The sequence below is a fragment of the Mus caroli genome, unplaced genomic scaffold (genome assembly GCF_978045245.1).
Source record: "Mus caroli unplaced genomic scaffold, Mus_caroli_1 scaffold_17, whole genome shotgun sequence".
Lineage (NCBI taxonomy): Eukaryota > Metazoa > Chordata > Mammalia > Rodentia > Muridae > Mus > Mus caroli.
The window spans coordinates 10,536,738-10,563,500 of NW_028227272.1; the positions used below are offsets into that span (position 1 = coordinate 10,536,738).

General features: G+C 41.7%; 1 protein-coding gene and 1 pseudogene across 1 annotated transcript in view; one reads left to right on the plus strand and one right to left on the minus strand.

Moving 5' to 3' along the window:
* Nucleotides 1-7,438: 7,438 nt before the first annotated feature.
* LOC147000581 (elongin-B pseudogene) lies at nucleotides 7,439-13,862 on the minus strand (annotated as a pseudogene).
* A 76-nt stretch (nucleotides 13,863-13,938) lies between these two features.
* The window catches only part of Rrn3 (RNA polymerase I transcription factor RRN3), a 37,697-nt gene continuing 24,872 nt past the window's right edge, over nucleotides 13,939-26,763 (plus strand). Inside the window, exons 1-8 of the mRNA XM_085832503.1 lie at nucleotides 13,939-14,078; nucleotides 15,193-15,298; nucleotides 17,098-17,154; nucleotides 22,532-22,621; nucleotides 22,713-22,842; nucleotides 23,306-23,365; nucleotides 25,136-25,199; nucleotides 26,423-26,492. Coding sequence (XP_085688629.1) covers nucleotides 13,996-14,078; nucleotides 15,193-15,298; nucleotides 17,098-17,154; nucleotides 22,532-22,621; nucleotides 22,713-22,842; nucleotides 23,306-23,365; nucleotides 25,136-25,199; nucleotides 26,423-26,492 — 660 coding nt within the window. The 5' untranslated portion in view covers nucleotides 13,939-13,995. The remainder of the gene's footprint in view (nucleotides 14,079-15,192; nucleotides 15,299-17,097; nucleotides 17,155-22,531; nucleotides 22,622-22,712; nucleotides 22,843-23,305; nucleotides 23,366-25,135; nucleotides 25,200-26,422; nucleotides 26,493-26,763) is intronic.

Genomic DNA, 26,763 nt, shown 5'->3' on the forward strand with positions numbered 1-26,763 from the left:
ATGCCAATGTAACAAAATATCTTAGTATGTAACAATATACAATGATCTATGCCAATCTGATACTATTGGCTATAAAATGTTCTTTGGTTTAAGAGTCAATTGCATAATCTACCCCTTTTCCTATTATTCCTATATTTCACCCTTTTCTTATCAACCTTTCTCCCCCTTCCTCCTCTAACACTACATAGGAGAGAAAGATAGAGGAAAGAAAAAGAGAAAAATAAATCTCTAAATCTAACCTCTTTATTTCATGTCCTCCTATCCAAGGTCATGACTACTTGTAACCGTCCCCTTGGGATGTGTGTTGACAATCATTTAACACAATTGAATGACCAAAAATCACCTGCCCTACTTCTTGGGAATGGGGTGTGTTTCTCTTACACAGTGTTTCCTGCTGATTTGGAGGTGAAGTATATATTTGGGGTGAGGGCAGAATTTAGCAATTGAATACATAGCAGCACAAGTCCAACCCCCAACACACTGTATTAAACCATTTTTGCAAAAGCACACTGTTTATGAATATACATTTTTTTAAAAGATTTATTTATTTATTATATGTAAGTACACTGTAGCTGTCTTCAGACACTCCAGAAGAGGGCGCCAGATCTCGTTACGGATGGTTGTGAGCCACCATGTGGTTGCTGGGAGTTGAGCTCTGGACCTTCGGAAGAGCAGTCGGGTGCTCTTACCCACTGAGCCATCTAACCAGCCCATGACTATACATTTTATTTACAGATTATTTTATTTATAGAATATTCACAGAGCTGAGGAGGTAGTTTAGTTGTAAAGAGGTTGCCTTACATGGTCAAGACCCTGAGTTTAATTCCTAGTATTTAAAACAAACCACAAAACCTTAAAAATGCCTTTTAAAAACAAAACCAGGGCTGGTGAGATGGCTCAGTGGGTAAGAGCACCCGACTGCTCTTCCAAAGGTCTGGAGTTCAAGTCCCAGCAACCACATGGTGGCTCACAACCATCCGCAACAAGATCTGACTCCCTCTTCTGGAGTGTCTGAAGACAGCTACAGTGTACTTACATATAATAAATAAATAAATTAATTAATTAAAAAAAAACAAAACAACAAAACCAAAAACAACAAAAGAGCACCTTTGGAAGAAAGAAAGAATAAAGTGGACTCTGGGAGTCAACAGTATAGCTCAGGGGTTTGTTTCTTAAATTAGGTGGCACAATTGTAGGTGTTTAATTTTTTTGTATAGGTTCAACTTAAAATTAATGGAGTTATGGTTGAATCAACAGTTACTTGACAGTTTATTTATATTCCTCATGCATCATAGTCATGCATCTTGATTGTTTTTCTTTGGGATGGAGGGGAATAGGTTCCTATAAAACCAGCTAATGTGCAATTATTCCCTGGTCTGGAGACATGAGTAATTTCTGCCTAACATTCTCCACCAGAAACTCTAAGACAACATTAGGTAGAAAATCACTTCATGATAGAAGAATGCTATTTGGATTTATAATATTGCACACCAAAGTTATGCTTTTTGGTTAACAAGATGCTGAAGATAATTTCATTTCATAATTTCTATACAGTTTCCAAAAGTTTCATTTTTCTTTCTTACTGACAGTGGGGTACAGTCCTTTTTCTCCTGTGATCTCAAAGTGTGGCCTCCCTTCCCCCAGCCTGGAACCTGCTTGCTCAAGGGTGGAGCTAACGGCTCATTCGTCTTGCCACACCTACTGGTAGAACCTGCCTTTGCTGCCTAGAGGCACACACGTGTTTGTCCTGCTACTGGACCCTGAGTTACTTGGCAGGATATTGGGTTCCCTCCCCCTTCCTTTATAACTGAGTGTCTAAAAATAGTAAAATTGAGCCTTGATCAGAATGTTTGTTGTCTTGGCTCCATTGTTTCTTCCGCCCCGTCTAGATTCCTCTCTTTTCAGTTCGAACTGCCATTCTCAGTTAAACCGTTCGTGTTGTAGACTGCGGGCAGGCCGCAACAGTTGGCGCCCGAACAGGGACCTGAAGAATGGCAGAGGGATGCTAAGAGAAACGACTGCTGTGTGGAGCTCCACAAGAAAGGAAAGGATTTTCGTATTGGAAGAGCATCGGAGCAACAGACAGGTACACATGCTAGCGCTAGCCTAAAATTTCAGTTTTGTAAAGTGTTGCTGAGGATGCGGTAGGATACGAATCAAGTTTGAATCAGTGCTGACCCAACACTGTTTCTGCTTGGGGTCAGTAGTTCGTTAATCGAAACTAGATACGGAGACAGGCGGTGTGCCGCAGCTTTTTAGAAAGCTGCTTAGGTGGAAGAAGGAAGGGTTCAAAGTCATGGATCTTTTAGATAAGATAGATAGCTATTGTCCATGGTTCAAAAAAGAAGAAACGATAGATTGTGAAACCTGGGAGAAAGTTGGTGAGGCCCTGAATATCGCTCAGACAGATAATTTTACGCTAGGTCTCTGGGCGCTTGTAAATGATGCTATAAAAGATGCAACCTTTCCAGGGCTAAATCGCCCTCAGGCGGAACTTGTAGTATCTCAGGAGGAGTGCCTATCAGAGAAGGCCTCCTCAGAAAAAGATCTTCTTAACTCAAAAATTGATAAATGTGGAAACTCTGATGATAGACTGAATTTTAACAAAAATCACTCAGATAGAGGAATTGCCCATTACCTTAATGAGAATTGGTCCTCTTGCGAATCTCCCGCTTCACCTATAGTCACCACTTCAAGAGGTGCTACTCATAGGGACACACAGCTAAGCGAGTTAGAGTTTAAGATTAAGCTTCAGAGGCTGAGTCTCTTAAGATATTTCTAGTTTAGATAATGATTAATGTGGTTCCTATCCTAAATAGTAAAATTTAAGATAAAATATAAAGCAATGCCTCTTTATTAAAGCGTTAAAGCTTGCTTTAATAGGTATTCATAGGTATTAATTGATATCCAAACTTCGTAATATGATAGTAATGCTTCTAATATTGATTTTAACAGTGATAAATTGTTTTAAACATAGGTTTTGCTTTCCCAAAGTTGTAGATATTATCCTAACCTTGCACAAAAACTTAAAAATTATGGTTAAAACTGCCATTGTTCCATTGACTGCAGCTTGCAGTTTGATTACAAATTTAAGATTAATGCTCAGATTAAAAAGTATTTTACCTTTGAGTCAATACAGGGCTCTGGGCAGCCCCAGAGCAGCTTGTGGCCCTTTCTTTTGTTTTGCAAACAATGCCTAAAAAAGTTTTTCCCTGTGTTTTGAAGAAAATTTCTTTTTAACAGTGTTACAGATCTATTCAGATGTTTAAAATAATGCTTAAATTCAAAAATTTTTGCTTCTAGTAAACTGGTAATCACTAGAAAATTTTGCCTCTACGTATGGCTAATATAGCTTTACATTATGTAAGAAAAATGTTTATTGTTTCTGCTTCTTTACAAGAAGCCAAAAGTTTTAATCTTTCAATATATATTGTTTCCTAAGTGGAAAGTATTTTATTAACTAATGCTTCTCAAGGGAAGTTTACCTTAAATCCTTGCTTGTCATTTTTCCAGTTTAGACTAGCTTCTAGCCTTTTAACTTTATGGCAATAGTACATCAGAGACTGTATATTCAGACTTAGTAAAATTAGTCATTTAATAGAGTCATAATGATTTTTCACTCTTCTTCAGTGTGACCAGCCATTCTAACTCTTAGACTGGTCTAATATTCAGTTCAATTATTAGAGATTCCTATATTCTAAATTACCTAGCAAAGTTAATTCAGAACATTTCCCCCAAGGTCACCAAAGGCTCATCTTGCCTTCACCTTATTTGTCCTAAACTTTTTGCAAACTGACATTAAAGGTCATTCTGCAGCAAAACTCCACTGGCACCCAGTTACTTCTAATTCTTATGCATTGGTAAAATGAAAGGACGCCCTGACTAATAAATGAAAGGGTCCAGATCCAGTTCTAATCTGAAAAAGAGGCTCGGTTTGTGTTTTTTTCACGAGATAAAGATGAAGCACGGTGACTACCAGAAAGATTAATTTGTCAGGTAAACACAGATTCTGTCTCTTCTCATAAGTATCATTCTAAAGACTAAAATTCCTCTTGTGCTTAGAGTTCAGCTGGGAGTAGAAGCTCCCAAAAAACTGTTTTCCTCTGAGCCAAATCCCCTACAAGAGGCCAGAGATTAGCTTTAGTTTTACAATTTGCATCTAAATAAAGTACCTTGACTTCTCCAAACAAAAAATTTACAGTGCTACTCTCTCATTGTTTAAAATTCTTCCTTTTCTCAAGCAGGTCAATCTACATTCTTCGGTTCTCAGCCCCTAAGAGCAAACAGGTAGTACTACTAATCTCCCTTCCAAGGACATCCCAGCACGTGGCTTTCAGCCTGAGATAAGATTTAAATTTACCAGGAGAGCTAGGGAAGTAGAAATTTCATATATTTACAGAGATTAGTTCTTATTTTGATAGAGATGGGCTTAGTCCCTTAGCTGGCCTCTGGCTTTTCACCCTTGCTGTTACTGCAAGGTGTCCTTAGTTCCTCAGGCTATTGGGAATAACAGGTATAAAGAAAAAAGACTTTCAGCTCCTATTTTAACCAAAATTAATGGTGTTAATACTGACATAATTCTTGTCTAGGCCTTGCTAAATCTGAGGTTGACAAGTCTCATATAGAGACCGCGCATAACTCAAAACTGCGCTACTGATTCATAATCATATGAATACAGTATGAATACCGCTTGGCACAAGAGATTACTGCAGAGAAAAGGTCCAGCTTGACCGTTTCTGAGTTCCCTGTGCAACACACCTGATTTAAAAGAGGTTAGTATCTGATTCCAGCTAAAAACCAAAAATACTTAAGGCTCTGCCTCCCCTCCCCAAAAGATACCAAGAGCCACAGATGTGAGTTGTCATAATGCTCACAAGAGAAATCAGGTCAATGTCCACCCAAGTCAAGGTTAAAGGCCCACTCATCTATGGATAAAAAGAATCATTTGATCACCTCTGTTAAGCATTGCCTATTTAAACTTAATTAATAGGAGAGAGAGAGGTTGGAGACCTTACTGTCGTAAGGGCAAGCCCTTCACTGCCTCCCACCCAAATAAAAAAGCCAACTGGCCTTGTACTAAAGAGCTGGTCTTACCCCCTTCTCACTGTTTCCCCTGCCTGTCACCCAAAATTGCGGAGGATTATCAGCTCAGTGTAATTCTAAATTTGTTTAGTTAAACTTAGCCAGGGTTCCAACGCCCTACTTAAAATGCAAACAGGTAGCTACCTATTCAGCACTAATTAGCATTATAAAGTCAGAGCCTATTCTGTTGTTAGTGGTTTACTAGGATAATAAAGACAGTCTTAGCCAAATACAGTTTACCATTAGAAAAGTTAGGGAATCCCACGGAAACAGGTTTTTTCTTTAGCCCTAAGAACTCAGGCAGAACTATTGAACATAGATAATTTTTCTGCCTCAGGCCACCCCCTTTTTTATTTTTGTTTTGTTAACTAATGGGAGGAAATGTGGCCTCCCTTCCCCCAGCCTGGAACCTGCTTGCTCAAGGGTGGAGCTAACGGCTCATTCGTCCTGCCACGCCTACTGCTAGAACCTGCCTTTGCTGCCTAGAGGCACACACGTGTTTGTCCTGCTACTGGACCCTGAGTTACTTGGCAGGATATTGGGTTCCCTCCCCCTTCCTTTATAACTGAGTGTCTAAAAATAGTAAAATTGAGCCTTGATCAGAATGTTTGTTGTCTTGGCTCCATTGTTTCTTCCGCCCCGTCTAGATTCCTCTCTTTTCAGTTCGAACTGCCATTCTCAGTTAAACCGTTCGTGTTGTAGACTGCGGGCAGGCCGCAACATCAAAGCTTTAATTTCTGTTGTTTTCCAAATAAAATTTCCTCTCTTGGGGCTGGAAAGATGGCTTAGCAGTTCCCTTAAGGTGGTTCACAATAGCCTAGTTTCAGGAAATCCCTCCACAGGCACCAGCATGAGCATGTGCCCACACAGAGACACACAAATACATAAATCTTTCTAAAAAGAAAGAATAGGCAGGAAGGTATGGTGGTGTACACCTTCAGTCTCCTCACTTGGGAGGCAAAAGCAGCAGGATCTCTGTGGGTTACTCAGAGACACTGTCTCAAAACCAAACCAAAAACCAGAAAAGAAAGAAAAAAAAAGAGGGGTGGGGGAAGGTCTGAAGAGATGGCTCAGTGGGTAAGAGCACCTAACACATTTTATCCTCAGCATCCACACCAGGCAGCTAATTATAGTTCTGAAAAAATATAACATAAAAACAAACAAACAAACAAACAAACAAACAAAACTAGGCCTTTAGGCCCAATGTTGTGTCTGGCCAGTAGATCACAACCTGGGTTCTAGCCTGGAAAGGCATTTTGGAAACCTGGAAGAGAAGAGGGGCTGGGCTGCGTGAGATAAGGAAGGAACCAAGACAAAGCTCTCTGCTCAAGGTTCAATTTTTACTATTCTGGCACTCAGTTATAAAGGAAGGGGGAGGGGCCCAATTCCCGCCAAATAATCTGGGGGTCCAGTAGCAGGGTGACCACGTGATGGCTTCGGAACAGCAAGGCAGCAGGTTCCAGCAGTGGGCATGGCAGATCGATTCAGCGGGAAGCTCCACCCCTGAGCAAGCAGGTTTCAGGCTGGGGTAGGGGAGACTACATCTCCTCCCTGTTGTTAATAAAAATAAAAATAAAAAAAGACTGGCCTGAGGCAAAAAAATTTATCTATGCTCAATAGTTCTGCCTGAATTCTTAGGGCTAAAGAAAAAAACCTGTCTCCTTGGGATTCCCTAACTTTTCTTATGGTAAACCATATCTGGATAAGACTGCCCTTTCTATCCTAGTACACAACTAACAGAAAAGCCCTGAGCTGTAGGCTCTGACTTTATAATGCTAATTAGTGCTGAATAGGTAACTTCCTAGTTGAATTTTAAGTAGGGCATTGGAACCCTGGCTAAGCTTGACTGAACAATTTTGAAATACACTATATTAAGAATAACACTGAGTTACTCCGCATTATTGGATGACAGGCGGGAAACAGGGAGAAGGGGGTAATGACCGGCTCCATAGTACAAGGCCAATTGGCTTTTTTAGGGTGGGAGGCAGTGAAGGGCTTGCCCTTCCAACAGTACGGTCTCCAACCTCTCTCCCCCCTATTAATTAAGTTTAAAAAGGCCACGCTTTACTGAGGTGATTAAATGATTTTCTCATCTGTAGATGAGTGGGCTTTTAACCTTGGCTTGGGTGGACATTGACTCGATTCTTCTCGTGGGTGCTATCTCGACCCACACCTGTGGCTCTTGGTATTTTTTGGGGAGGGGAGGCAGAGCCTTAGATTTTTTTTTTTTTTTTTTTTTTTTGTTTTTCGAGACAGGGTTTCTCTGTGTAGCCCTGGCTGTCCTGGCACTCACTTTGTAGACCAGGCTGGCCTGGAACTCAAAAATCTGCCTGCCTCTGCCTCCCGAGTGCTGGGATTAAAAGTGTGCGCCACCACGCCCGGCTAGATATTTTTGTTTTTTTAGCTGGAATTAGATACCAACCTCTATTTTAAACTGGGTATGTAGTATAGGGAACTCAGAAATGGTCAGGCTGGACCTTTTCCTGTAGTAGTTCTCTGTACCAAGCGATACCCATACTGTATTTGTATGATCACGAACCAGTATGCACAATTCTGAGTACTGTGCAGCTCTTAAAGGAGAATTGTCAACCTCAGATTTAGCAAGGCCTAGGCAAGAATTATGTCATTAGTAACACCACAATTTGTGGCTAAAATAGGAGCTGGAAGTCTTCCTCTTCATCCCTGTTATTTTCATAGCCTGAGGAACTAAGGACACCTTGCAGTAACAGCAAGGGTGAAAAGCCAGAGGCCAGCTAAGGGACTAAGCCCGTCTATCAAAATAAAAACCAATCTCTTTTAATATTTGAAATATCTGCCTTACTAGCCCTCTTGGTAAACCTAAATCTTAACTTAGACCAAAAGTCACAAAACGTGTTGAAATGAAAATAGTAGCTGTCTCTTGTATGCTCTAGGGGGCGGGGATGTATGTCCGCTGTAGTCCGGCTGGAGGAGGTTGATTGACCTGCTTGAAAAAAGAAAGAGATCTAGACAATGAGAAAGTAGCAATGCAAATTTTTTTGGGGGGGAAGTCCAGGTACTTTATTCAGTTGTAAATTGTAAAGCTAAGGCTAGTCTCTGGCCTCTTGTTGGGGAGCTGGCTCAGAGAGTAGCAGGAAAACAGCTTTCCTTGGAGCTTTAGTTTTTAGCTGAATTTTAAGCAAAAGAGGAATTTTAGTCCTCAAGGTGATACTTATAAGAAGATTTGGAATCTGTGTTCATCTGACTAATTAATCTCTCTGGCAGCCACTGAGCTCTATCTTCATCTTGTGAAAAAACACAAACCTAGCCCCTTCCCCAGATTAGAACCGGATCTGGACCCTTTTATTTCTTAGTCAGTGGGTCCTTTTATTTTATCAATGCATAAGAACTAGAAGTAACTAGATGCCAGTGGCGATCTACTGTAGACTGACCTTTAATATCGTTTGTAAAATATTTAGAACAAATAAGGTAAAGGCAAGATGAGCCTTTGGTGACCTTGGGGGATGTGCTCTGAATTAACTTTGCTAGGTAATTTAGAATATAGGAATCTCTAACATTGGACTGAATATTAGACCAGTCTAAGATTGAGTTAGAATGACTGGTCACACTGAAGAAAAGAGAAAAATCATTATGACTCTATTAAATGACTAATTTTACTAAGTCTGAATATACAGTCTCTGATGTACTATTGCCATAAAGTTAAAAGGCTAGAAGCTAGTCTAAACTGGAAAAATGACAAGCAAGGATGGATCTAAAACATGAATTTAATTTAGTTTTTTAGTCATTTTAATCAGGACACTGAGTCAACTTACCTGCCAGCTCGTCACACGAATTAATATGCTTCTGTAGCGTTCTGTGGAGAGAACCTGTTTTTCCCTTTCCCAATAAGGTAGCTGTTTTAGGATCAATCTATAAGCCAATAAGTAGATCTCTTTAAGATACTATAAAACATTTATTAAATTCTTGACATTTAAATTTTAAATTTTGAAAATAAAGATATGATTTAAATAGTGTGCATGGGAATGCACTAAATAGTATGTATGGGGATACAATTTCTCTCTTTTTTGTCTTTTAAGAAGTTAAAGTTTAAAAATTTTTACAATATGTAACCTTTTGAATTAATAACTTGTTGACAAAACATTTTAAATACTTGGCTGTACAGGGGCAGTGACTAATTGCACTTTTAATCTGAAAGATTAAAACTCTGAAAGATTAAAACTCTTGGCTTCTTGTATAGAAGCAGAAACAATAACAATTTTTCTTACATAATGTAAAGTTACATTAGCCATACCTAGAGGCAGAATTTTCTAGTGATTACAGTTCACCAGAAGCAAAACTCTTTGAATTTAAGCATTATTTTAAACATCTGAATAGATCTGTAACACTGTTAAAAAGAAATTTTTTTGAACACAGGGAAAAACTTGCTCAGGCACTGTTTGTAAAACCAAAGAAAGGCCACAAGTCGCTCTGGGGCTGCCTAGAGCCCTGTATTGACTCAAACGTAAAATATTTTTTAATCTGAGCATCCTGGCCTTCCTGTAATAAGGACCGATTCTAGAGGAACAATTTAACTGTGTATGCCTCTAATTTTTGATACTCTTTTTTAAGATGACCTACAGTTAAAATGTTCTTTATAACTTTAGTGTTGTGAAAAAATTGTCCATACTGCAGTTTCCTGTCAGGCAGCAACTATAGCCAAACTGATTGTTTGAGGGTTTAATCTATTTACAAAGACAAACATAACTAGATAACTCTGTTACAGTTTTGTATGAAGTGAGCTGTATTAGCACTTTTAAAAGATGATTACTCCTATAATTATCTTAATTAACAATATATGGGTGAGTAGAAAATCTTAAATTTGTAATCAAACTGCAAGCTGCAGTCAATGTAACACTGGCAGTTTTAACCATAATTTTTAAGTTTCTTGTGCAAGGTTAGGATAATACCTATAACCTTGGGAAAGTAAAACCCAAGTTTAAAACAATTTATCATCTTTAAAATCAATATTAGAAGCATTACCATCATATTATGAAGTTTGGCTGTCGATTAATACCTATGAATACCTATTAAAGCAAGTTTAATGCTTTAATAAAGAGGCATTGCTTTAAATCTTATCTTAAATTTTACTATTTAGGATAGGAACCACATTAATTATTATCTAAACTAGAAATATCTTTAGAGACCCAGCCTCTTGGCCTGTCTTATGCCACGTGTCAGAAGGACTCTAAACTTGAGTTATCAAATTTAACAGTAACCATCTGTAGCAATGTAACAATTATTAATCTTAACCAACAACTTATGAGCTGAATGCGAAAACATGTAGAGTACATTATCAATAAAAAAGAACCAAATGAAGCAGTTACATTTAGACTAATTAGAGAATATTAATTTTTTGTAGCTACAATCATAGAATAAAAGGCACTTTACCATTATCAAACACATTAGTCACGAACCATTTATCAGCTTTTTTACCCCGAAACTAAGAGGCTGTGCACTTGCCCTTTTTTCCTAAAACGAACAGTTTTTCCAGTAGGGGCCTTTCTGCCATGTGTCTGATTCCTGGCTGAAACACGTGGCAGCTCTCAGCTTTGCAGATAAAGTTTCTTATACCATCTTTATTATCTAACATAAAACATAGAACATTAATTCATACAGACTGGACACAAACATACATGAATTGAACACGAGAACAGATTGGTGCACCAGACATTAGACAAGACACAAAAGGGAACAGAGTACTCTTGCTATAAGGCCCAGAGAGAACAAAGCATGGCACTCCTGAAATTTCTCTCTGCTTTTTGGGACATTTTTCTCCCTCATGATGCAGTTTTTTAACTGCGGCAATCTGCCTGATTATTAATTTCCTTTTAATAAACCCTTTCTTTTCTCGCGTCTAAAAATGTAGCTTCTGTGAGCCACGGCCTACCGCCTGTTACAGTTCCCAGCTCCTCTTAAGCTTCACTGTTGAACCTAAGTGAACCAGTGCTCGGGTTTAACGCTGTCTCAGCTTAGCCCATACCTTCTCCGGTATGAATTTCCTTTATCCTTTAATTATTCCATGGAGCTCCAAACCAGCAGTGCCTCTTCCAAAAATCCTTTGCCGTTTCTCAGTCCCGCATTGGTTCACCAAATGTTGTGTCTGGCCAGTAGATCACAACCTGGGTTCTAGCCTGGAAAGGCATTTTGGAAACCTGGAAGAGAAGAGGGGCTGGGCTGCGTGAGATAAGGAAGGAACCAAGACAAAGCTCTCTGCTCAAGGTTCAATTTTTACTATTTTGACACTCAGTTATAAAAAAGGGGGGAGGGGCCCAATTCCTGCCAAATAATCTGGGGGTCCAGTAACAGGGTGACCACGTGATGGCTTCGGAACAGCAAGGCTACAGGTTCCAACAGTGGACGTGACAGAACAATTGAGCGGGAAGCTCCACCCCTGAGCAAGCAGGTTTCAGGCTGGGGGAGGGGAGACTACAGGCCCAGGCTTGAGAATGTGACCTTTGTGACTCAATGCTCCAAGGCATGCTAATCATAAAACAGATAGCTATATTCTTCCACTCACCTGCTTCCTGGGTTCAGGGAGTGTTCAAAAGTCACCCTGACCTTTGCTGGAACCCGCTATGCAAATGTGCTATTGTTAGAGGCTCCTAGAAACTGTCTTGAGAAATAACCAATTATCAGGTATTTTTCTTGTGACTTCCCACTTCTTCGTGACTCTTAACTGGTATTTTTGGTATTTTCCAACAACACCCTCCCCAACCCCTTGAGTTGTGGTTTCTTCCTTTAAATACCCCGTTACCCAGCTACTCTGCCCACAAGGTCCTCTACCCCTGTGTGGTGTAAGACTGTGGGCCCCAGAGCGCTCTTGGAATAAAAGTCCTCTTGCGGTTTGCATCAAGACCATTTCTCATGAGTGATTTGGGGTGTTGCCTCTCCTGAGTCAGAACGTGAGGGAGTCCTCACATTGTGGGTCTTTCAGTTCCAGAGGATCTGATGTATCTGTATGCATGTGGTACACATACATACACAATAAATACAAATAAATATTAAGAACAACAACAACAAAAAAAAAAACAAAGCTCCTTTCTTTGCTTCTTTTTGGTCTGGTTGACATTTTTTTTTTGTCTTTGTTTTGTTTTGTTTTTTCTTTTTCGAGACAGGGTTTTTCTGTATAGCCCTGGCTGTCCTGGAACTCACTCTGTACACCAAGCTGGCTGGCCTTGAACTCAGAAATCCGCCTGCCTCTGCCTCCGGAGTGCTGGGATTAAAGGCATGCACCACCATGCCTGGCAACATTGGTTTCTCTTTTATGAAGTTATATGTGGAGCTGAATAGTAGAGCATTCATCTAGTGTTCTGGAATCTATCCTCAACATCCTAAGAAAAAGTATGCTGGATAGCAAATTCTCAAAACTGTCTTAAGATTTATTTTATGTGTTCGGGTGGGGTTTTTTGTACATCTCTGTGTGTCCTTGCTGTGCTCACAGAGGTTTAAGAAGCCCTGGGACTGGGGACTGTAGTTAGAAACAGTTGTGAACCTGGATCCTCTTTTGTTGTTTTCAAGAGAAGCTCTTTTTGTATTGCCTTGGCTGTTCTGGAACTTACACGATAGTCTAAATAAACTAGCCTTAGATTCAGAGATCTGCCTGTCTGTGCTGAGATTAAAGGTGTGTACCATCATGCCCAGTTCCCCAACCTGGGTTCTCTTGCCCATGGACATTGGTCCAACTCTCCCCTCTGGCTTTTTACCAGTCTCCACACTTCTGGCTAGGTCACTGTGTAATATGTGTTTCACACAGAGCAAGGTTATCATATGTCTAAAATGATATACAGGATCCTTCTATTTCCACCTCTCCAGTGCCTGTATTACTAACATTAAACCGGGCTTTTTACCTGAGTAACCCAGGTCCTAATAGTTACCCATTGGCTTTGAACTCCCTCTTTTTGGTGGTGGGGGGGGGGGAGGGGGAGGAATGTATCTCTAGGAGGTGGGCCTGGGACCTTCACTGTACAACTTGTTCCTTAGCACTATTTCCAGAATCCTTTACCACACCTGGAAGTTCTGGAGGACAAGAATAGAGGTAGATATGTAGGCCTTCAAAGGCATCTTCTGCTCTGAAGGCCGGCCCACTGTGGCTGGGGCCTGTGGCTTTGCTACCTGACTAGTGAAGCCACATTTCCCTAGAGTTTTCGTCTCATCAAGGAGCTGGTTGTCCTTGAACAGCAGCTGCTCCTCATGAGGCCTCTTCATGATGCCCTCAATGATGCGCTCGAGTGCCAACACCGAGCTTGACTCCTTGGCCTCAGTGAAGATGGTGGTCTTCTTGTGCGGGGTCATGAGAAACACATCCATCCCTGTGGCTGCTTCTGGCTTGATGCACTGGACCAAATCTGATGGCTTCTCAGGTTTCCTCAGCAGGAGTGATCTCTCAGTGTCCCTCGGAGGTTTGCCAGAAGTTAGAGAGCCAAAATGTTGTTTGAAAACCAAAAATCCCTGCCGTTCGATTTTACCAATGAAGATGATGGGCCAGATGCTGGGGTGAAAGCCTGCTATGTCAGAGAGGCAGAGAAAGCACCCAGCTGACCTTCCCACTCCACTCACTTCCCAGAAGGAAACCGGCTTTGAACTCCTATGATCCTCCTGCCTCCACCTCCTGAGCGCCAAGGTCACATGCACAAGTCTCTAAGACAAGCTTCTTTTTGAAGGAGTTTCTGAGGAATGCGGCCACCGATTGCCCCGCCTAGCTGTGCCAGCCTATTTCTAGGAAAGCTTCAAGCGGGATGAGGTCAGACGCAAGCCTACCCGCCTTCTTGCTGGGATCGCTACGCTCTGCTCACGTGGGCCGCGGCCCGCAGGGGCTTGCCTCCCGCAGCGCGACTTCCGGGGCGGGCAGGTCGTGGCTTCCGGCGCAAGGCCCGGCGTTCGCTCAGTTCAGGCCGAATGGCGGCCCCGCTGCTTCACACGCGCTTGTCGGGCGATGTGGCGGCAGCGGCCTCTGCCACGCTGAGTGGGTCGCGGACTGGGTAAGAGCCTGGCGGCCTCCGCCTGCGGGTGCGGGGTTCGAGCCCGCTGAGAGCTCTCGGCATGTGGCGAGGGGGCCGGGCGTGCGGGCTCGGCTCAGGCGCGCAGGAGCCTCTGGTCCCCTCTGCCCAGGCGAGCCTTGTCTGTCCCATTGTTTTCCACTCACTCTTGGGGCACCCTTGTGGGACTTTAGGCTAATCTTCCGCGCCTTTCCTCTTCCCTCTTTTGGCCAAGACATGGACGGCATTTCCAGGGTTTTGGATATCTAGGGGAAAGCTGTCACTGGTGACCTATCGAATCCCAAAAAATTTTGTTTGAAATTTGTTTCTGTAGAAGCAAGCAGTAGCATAGTGGAACCGTATATTATATAAGCAATCCTTTTTGCCCAACATTTAAAAATACCTATCCCTATAAAACATTTGGGATCTAACCTTTAGATTTTGTCTCATTCTCTTGTTTAAAGGAAGTAAACCTCGTAAAGCACTTAGCATAATACTGACAATTATTTATAAAGTGTGTATATATTGTGTTAAGGCACTGGGGACAGCAGCTTATCCAGACACTAACCATACCCAGCAGAGCTGGAGGTGAGGCAGTGGGGGGCGGCAATACATGGATAAGATAGTTTCAGGTATCAGTAAATGCTATGAAGAACTACAACGTTCCAGCAGGATAAAGGATAAGTATGAGGTTCTGGTGGAGAAGGCCTCTGACATTTGAACTCCAACCTTGGGAAGAGAAGTGAAATGGGAATCAGCTTGACAAATTTGAGGAATAGAAAGGACATCACGCTTTTAACAAATGATTGTATCGTGAGATCAGGGTTAGGAAGGGTGGCTGGTTAAACAGGATCTTACAGGGTTAATGTGGGAATATGAGTTTCCTTTCCTTCCCTTACTCTTAGTAAGATCTCATTATGTAGCCTAGGTTGGATTCTGCCACAGCTTCTGAGACGGATTTACTGAGGGAAGAGTGGCTTCGTGGGAGAGAAGGTTGGAAGGAGGGATATCATTTAAGAAATTTAAACCTCATCACACAAAATGATGTTGGTTCAGTAATGCTCACTGCCGTCATTCTCTGTCATGAATTTGATAACTGGTATTCCTGGTTCTTCAGGCTCTCCGATATGCTTGCGTTAGAGAGTGATTTCTTCAATTCTCCTCCGAAAAAAACTGTTCGGTTTGGCGGAACTGTGACAGAAGTCTTACTGAAATACAAAAAGGTATGAGGAGATACTATGTGGGGTTTGACTTTGCTTAGTCAGAGTTTAAAAGGCATTAAACCGAAGAGCAAATTATCAAAACTTTGGGTTCCTCCTGAGTACAACCCCCCCCCCCAAAAAAAAAAAAACAGTAAAGAGAGTAAGATGAACTTTAGCATTTGTGTGTACGTTTATTTAGGTTTCTCATTGATGGGGATTGGAACGAGGACCTTATCCACACCAGGAAAACAGGTCTAGTTGAGCTCCTACATAGCCTAAAAATAAATTTTACTCTGGGCTTGGAGGCTTGTGTCTTTAATAATCCCGGCATGTGAAGGCAGAATCAGGTGGATACCTGAATTTGAGACCAGCCAGGGCTGTATACAGCCTCTGTCTAAAATAGTGGTCCTCAACCTTCCTAAGGCTGTGTGTGACCCTTTCTTTTAATGCAGTTTCTCATGTTGTGGCGACCCCCAACCATAAAATGATTTTCTTTGCTACTTCATAAGTGTAATTTTGCTATTGTTATGACTTATAATGCGAGTCTCTGTGTTTTCTGGTGGCCTTAGGTGACCCCTGTGAAAGGGGGTCAACAGCCTCAGGTTGAGAACCGTCTGTCTAAAAAGATGGGATTGAGGGAAGTATTTAGATACCATACTGAAATAGAATATTTAGTGATATGCATGATACGGAAGCTTAAAGGTAACCAAAACAAGTGTGCTGAGATTTTAGGACTTAAAATGCTGTATACAACTTAAAAACTAGCAAGTGATAAAATTAAAATTAAAAAAATTAGAACGATTTTTGTTTGTTTAACTTTTTTTTTTTTTAAAGACAGGCGTGCTGTGTAGCCTGTCTGATGTTAACTCCAGTCTTCTTGCCTCAAGCCTGGAGTTATACACATAGTCCAATTAAATAGTTTTGTATCTTTTTGAGGTGGGGTCTTACTGTTTCGCTCTGGCTGGCCCAGAACTGCCTTGTGGACTTTGCTGGCCTTGAACTTATAAAGATCCAGCTGCCTTTGCCTTCTGACTGTACACCCCATGCCTGGCTTCACTAAACCATACCCCCCACCCCTCCAGACAAGGTTTCTCTGTGTAGCCCTGGCTGTCCTGGAATTCACTCTTTAGGCCAGGCCGGCCTCGAACTCAGAGACCTGCCCACCTCTGGCTCCTGAGCACTGGGATTAAAGGCGTGTGCATCACTGCCCGGCACCATTTTATTCTCTAAGGAGCTATCTCTCTAACTTATTCTCTGGTTTTGTGTTGGTTCAGTGTTTCTTTTAGATCTCATCACTAAAGATGAAGTGTCGATGATTGTCTTATAATTCCCACCTATAGCAATGCATTTAAATAGATGCTATCATTACAGTGCTTTTTAGTCATACCTTTAGAATTCTCATTAGTATCTGCTAGAGTTAGTATTCAAGTGACTGTTTATGCCTCCCTTGTCCTGTATCTTTGATTCTACTAATACAAGTTCCTTGTTGCTTTGGTTGTTTTCTTTGCTCTCCACCACTAAGCTGTAGCTACAGGCCTTGTGTTTTTTACTTTTTATATTTGATATAGGGTTGTGTAGATGGGTGACCTTGGATTTGCTTTCTGAATAGCTAGGATTATAGGCATAAAAGACACCCAGGCCTGCCTTAAATATGAATTTGTAAAAGGTTTATAGTCTGGACTTTATTATTGTGAGGGATATGTAGAAGTTTCATGGTTCCTTTTGCAGTTCCATGAGATATAAAGGCAGAATAAAAATTCTATTGATATCTAAAGGAAACCAGAGTGATTGTACTTTAATTTTCTCTTTTCTTTGTTTAGGGTGAAACAAATGACTTAGAGTTGTTGAAGAACCAGCTGTCTGATCCTGATATAAAGGTAATTTAAAAAAAGTATTTTGCTGGGCAGTCGTGGCATACGCATTTAATCCCAGCACTTGGGAGGCAGAGGCAGGTGGATTTCTGAGTTCGAGGCCAGCCTGGTCTACAGAGTGAGTTCTAGGACAGCCAGGGCTATACAGAGAATCCCTGTCTTGAAAAACCAAAAAAAATAAGAAATAAAAAAAAATAAATAAATAAAAAAGTATTTTTACTATGTTTATCACTTTTAATAACTCACTTTTAACACCCATGCGTGCTATAGCAAGGTTGAAGGCCAGGACTCCTTGTGGGAGTTGGCTCTATCCTTCTCCCACATGGGGCTCTAGGGTTGACTCCAAGCTGACATATTTGTAACCAGTAGTCTTAGTTTGTCCTCCAGAACTGCTTTCTATGATTCTGTCTTATTTAATTAACTCAGTGGTTGGCAACCAAGAGCAGTCTTACCATCTGTTGGTCACTTAACAATGGCTGGACCCACCTTTGGTTGTCAGAAGTAGGGAAAAACTGGCATCTACTGTGCTTCCCCTGTCCCCTCCGCCCACCCATGTGGGGGCTTAGAGGGTGGGCTAGAGCACTTGGTGTTCTTTCAGGAGACCCAGGTTCTGTTCCCAGCACCCACATGGCAGCTAACAACCTTCTGTCACTGTTTTCAGGGGATATGACACCTTTTTCTGGTCTCGCCTGAATGTACATGATGCATATACACACATGCTGGCAGAACACTTATACCCATAAAACAAAAGAATGAGAGAAAACCAAGACGACTCAATGAGTTGATATCCAAGAAGTAAGGACTTTGTCATGACTAGCTATGGTGTTGCTCCCATTGTCTGCACACCCCTGACTTTTTACACTTAAGTCAATTTATTACTACTCTAATTACTTGACAAAAGTTACCAGTGATTATATTTTTACCCCTAGTAATTTTTCATTTCCTTCTTTCTTGGGAGACAGGTCTGTACATATCCCTGGTTGTATGTAGACCAGGCTAGCCCAACTGAGAGAGATCCTTCTGCCTTTGCATAGTGAGTTCTGAGATGAAAGGTGTGTGGCACTGCCTGGTCTTTCCCACTAATCCTTCACATGCTCACTTCAGTGGGCATTTGCTAGCCTTAGACAGTTGACGCTGTTGCCCATCCACTTACAAATGCTTCTTTTCTTTTTTTTTTTTTTAAAGATTTATTTATTTATTATATGTAAGTACACTGTAGCTGTCTTCAGACACACCAGAAGATCTCATTACAGATGGTTGTGAGCCACCATGTGGTTGCTGGGATTTGAACTCAGGACCTTCGGAAGAGCAGTCAGTGCTCTTAACCTCTGCGCCATCTCTCCAGCCCATAAATGCTTATTTTCTTGTTTGTTTGTTTGTTTATTTTGTTTGTTTGTTTGTTTGTTTTTCGAGACAGGGTTTCTCTGTGTAGCCCTGGCTGTCCTGGCACTCACTTTGTAGACTAGGCTGGCCTCGAACTCAGAAATCCGCCTGCCTCTGCCTCCCGAGTGCTGGGATTAAAGGCGTGCGCCACCACGCCCGGCTGCTTATTTTCTTGTGATCTTTGTCTTCTCATTACTTATCTATTTATTCATAGGTTCTTTATTGTATACATTATCTTTTAATAGGTTCTTAACTTTGGTATTGAGTGAATTTTTTTTTCTTTTCTTGAGACAGGGTTTCTCTGTATAGCCCTGGCTGTCCTGGAACTCACTTTGTAGACCAGGCTGGCCTGGAACTCAGAAATCTTCCTGCCTCTGCCTCCCGAGTACTGGGATTAAAGGCATGCACCACCATGCCTGGCTGGAGTGAATTTTTTTTTCAGGTTTATTTTCTTTTATATGCATGAGTGTTTTGCCTGTATGTATATGTGTTCACTCTGTGTGTACATACCGGGTACCTGTGGAGCAGCTATGTGGGGGTTGGAAACTGAATCCAGGCCCTCTGGAAGAGCAACAGGTGCTCTTCACTACTGAGCTGCCTTTCCAGCCATGAATTTTTACAAACACCTTTTAAAGCTCTGAATTTTTTTTTTTTAACTTGATTCTTTTATTTTACTCAATAGTCATGTAGGCTTTGAAATCTACCTCTAACTTTGTAACTCCTGAATGCATGTGCTGCAACTCCTGTGGGCCCATGACATTGCCTCTACCAGAATTGTTAATGTGCTCCAATATGGCAAGTCAGACAATCTCTTCCCCAAATCCTCTTCTGTGTAGCCTTCTGCACCCTAAACTGGTTTATTGATTAAAACCAGTTCTTGAGTTAGGAACATTGTAGTCTTTCTGGACTGTCTCACCTATAGCAATTGTTCATCCATGTTGGGCCAAAAAAAGAAAAAAAAATTCTTCCTATGTGACTTTGTTGATGTTCTCAAGTCTGAGTTCTTCTAAGAACTTCTCTCGATGCTGCCATGCTTTTGTCTTCCTCCCTGTGGCTGTGTTCCGAACAGAGAAGCCTTTCCACGGGACGTGCCTAGGCATGCCATTCCCCTGCTTACCACCTTCCTGTCTGTAGCAGAATGAGTAGCCTTTAGTACAGTGGTAACACTTTTTTCCTCTGAGTAGAGAACTTCATATTTTACATTTCCCATTGTTCACCTGTATGTCCTTGAATGTCTTTGTGGCTGGAGGTCTTAGCATTTTCTTTTGAACCTTGGCTCTGACAGCATTGCTTCCTGCCCTAGGGTGAGTTCTTGCACTTGTACTTCAGTACCCTCATGTAAATAGGATGGAGATCTGTAGTACCTGCTTTGTGATTACTTGTAAGGAGTACATGAGTTAACATATGATAAAACCTTAGAGCACTGCCTGGGTCACAGTTCATGTTGTACCTGTTTATTGCTGCTATTGTAATCTACAAACTGCTTTATCTCAGATCCTGGTGAGATGTCAGCTGCTTTGAGCTTTCTCTGGTTCTCTTAAGCATATGGTCTTTCCTCCATTGTGTCTATTTTCCAGACCTCAGCAGATCTTTGTGCTTCTATTCCTGGCATGCATGGCCTCTGTGCCCTGCGTAGTTGCTTGTTGGCTAGTTCACTGTGCGCTAGAGCAGAGCAGAATTACGTTGTGTTCTGAAGATGTGCTTTCTCTTTGTTAGAAATGTTCCCCACAGATATATTACCCTTTAAGAGTATTAAGGCTTTTCCTGATCCTTTCCTTCTTTCTTGGGTTCAAAGGACCAGTATCTTTGTTGCACTGTTAGTGTCTGTGTGTTGCACTGTAGTGTCTATGTGTTGCACTGTAGTGTCTATGTGTTGCTCTGTAGTGTCTATGTGTTGCACCGTAGTGTCTATGTGTTGCTCTGTAGTGTCTATGTGTTGCACCGTAGTGTCTATGTGTTGCTCTGTAGTTTCTGTGAGCAGATTCCCCTCTTACTCAGTGCTGAGACTACATCTCAGAGCTTGGACTGAATCCTCAGCACATCTTTTTTTTTTTTTTAACTTTAAAAATTACATTTTGCTGGGCATGGTAATTCACACTTTTAGTCCAGGATTAGGCAGGCAAAGGCAGGTACAGGCAGATATTTATACATGTGAGGCCAGCCTGGTCCACCTAGGGAGTTCTTGGACAGCCAGAGCTATATACAGAGACCCAGCCTCAAAAACAAAAGAGAATAACCAAACCAACAAAAAAATTACATACTTGGAAGGGGGGGAATGGGGAGAGGAGGCTTCAGAAGACAGCTTTCAGGAGTTTGTTCTCTTCTCCCACTGTGGGGCATGGGGTCATGCTTGCTCGGTAAGTCTTTTGCCTGTTGAACATCTCACCAGCTTCCTCCCCTCCAAAATATATATGTGTGTATGTGTGTATACATATTTGTGTGTGTGTGCGAAACCTGAAAGTTGAACATGGGTTCTCTGCAAGAACAATTATGAGTTCTCCAGCCTCGTCCCCAGTTTTCTATATTGTATTTGTGATTTTTGTTGTTCTGGGGTTAAACTGGGCCTTAAGTACCACTAATCCAGCACTCTTGTGCTGATCTACAGCCTTGCCCATCTCAGCAGGTTCTTGGCACAGTAAAAAAGCAATAGCAGTTGTGGCTGCCTTTTTCAGAGTGCTCTGTGCTCTTACTCAGGGCTCACTGAGGCAGTAGTTCCTAACTCTTTTTTTGTTGTTCTTGTTTTTCAGAGTTGGGGATTGAAAGCTAGAATGCAAGCATGCTGGGCAAGGGCAAGGGCTGTCACTGAGCCCCAGCCCCAGCTTCTGTTCTGTTCTGTTTGGGGTTTTGAAGGTGGTCTTAGCTACGAAGTGTAGCCTTTTCTCAAACTTGAGACTCCCCTCCCACTATTTCTGAATGTTGGCGTTACATACAGATGCCATTGTGCTTTGTGGCTGATTGGCTTTTTTTTTTTTTTTTTTTTTTTGGTTTTTTCAAGACAGGGTTTCTCTGTATAGCCATGGCTGTCCTGGAATTCACTTTGTAGACCAGGCTGGCCTCGAACTCAGAAATTCGCCTGCCTCTGCCTCCTGAGTGCTGGGATTAAAGGCGTGCGCCACCACGCCCGGCAGCTGATTGGCTTTTTATTAAAAAGCTTTTTATTTATTTTTGTGTGTGGGCACAGGTAGAAGTCAAAGGACCACTGTAGACTAAGAGTTTTAAAAGATGATTCTTTGTTTTTGTTTTTTGTTTTTCGAGACAGGGTTTCTCTGTGTAGCCCTGGCTGTCCTGGAACTCACTCTGTAGACCAGGCTGGCCTCGTACTTAGAAATCTGCCTGCCTCTGCCTCCCGAGTGCTGGGATTAAAGGCGTGTGCCACCACTGTCCAGCCCAGATGATTAATTCTTATGTATAGATGTTTTCCCTTTTGTGTATATCTGAGCACAGTGTACATGCCTGGTGCCTAAAGAAGCCAGGGGAGAGTGCTGGATCCTATCTGTACTGAAGTTACAGATGGTTGTGAACCACTGTGTAGATGCTGGGAATTGATCCTGTGTTCTCTAAAACACAGTGCGTTTGACTACTGAGCCAGCTTCCCAGTCCCTAGACTTGCTTCTTTTCATATTCACATGGCTTTTGGTGGTCAGACTCAGGTTACCAAGCTTGTGCAGGAGTGCTGGGCAGCAAACCGGGGACTTCAGCATGGTAGGAAAGTGCACTGTCAAGTGCCCTGCACTTAACCCTTCCCATGCTTTTGTTTGATTTAGTATGTATGTAATCTAAGTTGTTCTGGAACTTAGTATATAGCTCAGGCCTTGAACTTGCAGCCTCTGTTTCTCACAGGCTGAGACCACAGGAGTGCACACTGCGGCCTCTCTGCCACATCTTAGTGGAACATAACTGTTTTTCTGAGTCTTTATTGATAGAGGATTGGTACAAAGTAGATCCATTACTTTTCTGTAACACTAGACAGCTTGTGATTTTTCTTTGTTTTTTACTTAAGGATGACCAGATCATTAACTGGCTACTAGAATTTCGTTCCTCTGTCATGTACTTGACAAAAGACTTTGAGCAACTTATAAACATCATATTGGTAAGTACATTCTATTTCACTGACTAGCAGGTAATTGAGTGTTTTGGAAGCAGTGTGTATACCTTCTACCATCCTCCTCTTTCATCTCTAGAGATTGCCCTGGTTGAATAGAAGTCCGAGAGTGGTGGAGGAGTATTTGGCTTTCCTTGGTAATCTTGTGTCAGCACAGACTGTCTTCCTTAGACCATGTCTCAGCATGATTACTTCTCATTTTGTGCCTCGTAAGTAAATGGGTTTTCTTCTTTCTTTTCCCTACCTCTCACTTGTTTTCTCTGCCCTTACCTTCTGTATTCTAGACAGTAGTCTATTGGGCTCTCAGCCGTGGCCTAAGGTTATGTGGTGCCTCTCATGGCTGCTACTGTGCAGAGCCCTGGGATGGCACAAGGTATCCTAGGCAGGAAGCATATGGATGTCACCTGACTTACTTAACTTCATTTTTGCTGTGTTCATGTGTGAGAGTGTTTTTCCTACATGTGTGTAGTGTGCCCTACATACAGAGAAGCTACAAGAATGTCAGATCCCTCGGAACTAGAGTTACAGGCCTTTGTGAGCTGCCACATGTGTGCTGGGAATCCGGTCCTCTGGAAGAGCTAGCTCTCTTAATGTCTCTAACCTTGAAAAGTACCTATTCATTGTTTATGCCCATGACAGAATAGAATAACAAATTTTCTTTTTCTTCCAAAGCCCGAGTAATTGTCAAGGAAGGTGGCATAGATGTTTCAGATTCTGATGATGAAGATGACAGTAAGTATGATCTTAGAACATGGGTCCTACATGGTAAAAGTCTCACCACTTACTCTCTTAGGGAGACAGTGACAAATGATAGATTTGACAGATTCTTTCTGGTTTGTTTTGTTTGTTTATTTATTTATTTATTTATTTATTTATTTATTTATTATATGTAAGTACACGGTAGCTGTCTTCAGACACACCAGAAGAGGGCATCATATCTCATTACGGGTGGTTGTGAGCCACCATGTGGTTGCTGGGATTTGAACTTTGGACCTTCGGAAGAGCAGTCGGGTGCTCTTACCCACTGAGCCATCTCATCAGCCCCTCTGGTTTGTTTTGAGACAGGGTGGGTCTCACTATGTAGCTCTGCCTGTCTTGAAATTCATATGTGGACCAGGTTGGCCTCACATTCACAGAGAAAGTGCTGGGGTTAAAAGAGTACACCACCACACCCAGCTTGTTAGACTCTTTGACACATCCCTATTGTGCAGTCACCCACTCAGTAAGTGTATTGCTAAAATAAATAACACTCCCCAACCTGCAGTGGAGACAGGGCCTTATGTATCCCAGAACTAGTCTTGAGCTTATGTAACTGAAGAAGACTTGCATTTCCCTACCTCCTGAATGCTGGGTTATAGTATATACTGCCGTGTCTGTTTGGTGTAACTTTAGCTCAGTGTTTTGTGAATGCTAGGCAAGCACTCTACCAGCTGACCCCCACCCCACCCCACCTCTATTTTATCTTATTTTATTTTGTTTATTTATTTATTTTTGATTTTTTTTTTTTTTTTTTTTTTTTTTTTTGGAGACAGGGTTTCTCTGTGTAGCCCTGGCTGTCCTGGAACTCACTTTGTAGACCAGGCTGGCCTCGAACTCAGAAATCCACCTGCCTCTGCCTCCCAAGTGCTGGGATTAAAGGCGTGTGCCACCACGCCCGGCTTATTTTATTTATTTATTTATTTTTTTTTTTGGCTTTTTCGAGACAGGGTTTCTCTGTGTAGCCCTGGCTGTCCTGGAGCTTACTTTGTAGACCAGGCTGGCCTCGAACTCAGAAATCCGCCTGCCTCTGCCTCCCAAGTGCTGGGATTAAAGGCGTGTGCCACCACGCCCGGCTTATTTTATTTATTTATTTATTTATTTTTTTTTTTGGCTTTTTCGAGACAGGGTTTCTCTGTGTAGCCCTGGCTGTCCTGGAGCTTACTTTGTAGACCAGGCTGGCCTCGAACTCAGAAATCCACCTGCCTCTGCCTCCCAAGTGCTGGGATTAAAGGCGTGTGCCACCACGCCCGGCTTATTTTATTTATTTATTTTTTTTTTTTTTGGCTTTTTCGAGACAGGGTTTCTCTGTGTAGCCCTGGCTGTCCTGGAGCTTACTTTGTAGACCAGGCTGGCCTCGAACTCAGAAATCCGCCTGCCTCTGCCTCCCAAGTGCTGGGATTAAAGGCGTGTGCCACCACGCCCGGTTTATTTTATTTTTAAGTAGTGTCTCTGTAGACCCAGCCTGGCCTCACACTCATAGCAGTTCTGCTGCTTCAGCCTTGGGAGGGTTTCACTGTATACATGTGTTGCCATGCTTAGCTAAAACTGTAGCTTTTTTCGAAGAATCTGTGCAGGTGTGACGTAATTAATCCGTTTAATCTTCATTGTTAATTGAAGAGACAAACCATGCAGTTATTTCTCTGGTTGGTTGCTCAGTTTTTGTTAGAAAGTTTTTTTAGCTTTAGGAACATGATTTTGCAGTTTTTAGTTTTGATATTTATACTTCCAAATTTTTCTTTGTAGATCTTCCTGCAATTTTTGACACATGTCACAGAGCCTTGCAAATAATAACAAGATATGTCCCATCGTGAGTATTCCTTTGTTGACTTTGAATCATGGTATTTGGTTTAACAGGTTAAGGGTTAATTCTGGTGGGTCACCTGTTATAATGTGTACACACATCTCTGGAAGGAGGAGAGAGATAGATTATAAAGTATGCTAGCATTAAAACCTGGGTTATATGCTCTTTTTCAACTGTGTTGATAGCACATGTTGAAAATGGTATTTCTATTCCTATTTCCTATGTTTGTTATTTTAATTTATTTAAAAATCTAATTTGAAGCCGGGCGTGGTAGCGGTCTTTAATCCCAGCCCTTGGGAGGCAGAGGCAGGCAGATTTCTGAGTTCGAGGCCAGCCTGGTCTACAGAGTGAGTTCCAGGACAGCCAGGGCTATACAGAAAAACCCTGTCTCAAAAAACAAAAAAAACCAAAAAAAAAAAAAAAAATGTACTTTGTGTGTAGGCCACAGGTGTTCAGTGTGTCATAAGACATCTATCAGACTAGGCTCCATTCTGCCACCTTGTAGCTAGAACTCAAACTTAAGATGCAAATGTCTTTCCCTCTGAATCATCTCATGCCTGTTTAACTATATATATTTAGTTTACACATAGTGGTCCTACCTCTGTTTTGTATAGAAGTTGGTATTTTACTTTTATCTTCAACGGATACGGTATCTAAATACTTTTACTGAAATCCAGTATGTACATGTGCACTGTGCCATATAATGAAATCACTTATAAAAAGCTCGGTGGGCTTGTGGATTTCCTTGGCAGTGTTGCTTTTGTTAACTAAAGAGGGGAAGTTGTGGCTGGAGGGTGGTGTATTGCATATATGGAGTCTCAGCAGCTGTGTAGGTGGGGATAAGGAGGGTTAGGCATTCAGAGTCATTTTTGGCTACACACAGTTTGATGCTAGCCTGGTCTACGTGAGACCCTGTCTTAATCAAAAAATCTCAAGTTAATGATACTTTGCCTCTTTAATATACTTATGCACTGATTCCTGTTTTACAGTTTAAACTGAAGTCTGTTAAACTTTCGTAGGAGAAAAGCTTGCCTTTTGACTTGCTGTCATAACAGTTAAGAAAGCATGTTCTCCTGTGAGTTGTTTGACAGTTTTCTCTGAGGTTCTCTTGACTTGGGTTTACTTGCCTGAGGCAGGGAGCCTTTTTTGCCTTTTATGTCTTTATTGCTCAATCTGTGAACACCAGTGTCTTAGAAAGTCAGTTGACATGGGTTGCTTTTTTAAAACAGGACACCATGGTTTCTAATGTCAATACTGGTGGAGAAATTCCCTTTTGTGAGGAAGTCCGAGAGAACACTGGTAAGAGATCTTTCCTGGAAAGATAGTTTTGTGACTTTATTTTAGATGGTATTATTATTGTCAATTATTACTCTGAATTTCTTAAAAGTTTCTTTTAATGATTTATTTTTATTTTATGTGCATTGGTGTTCTGCCTGCTTGTGTGTGTGTGTGTGAAGATATCAGGTCCCCTGGAACTGGAGTTAACAGACAGTTGTGAGCTGCCGAGTGGGTGCTGAGAATTGAACCTGGATCCTCTGGAAGAGCAGCAAGTGCTCTTAACCTTTGAGCC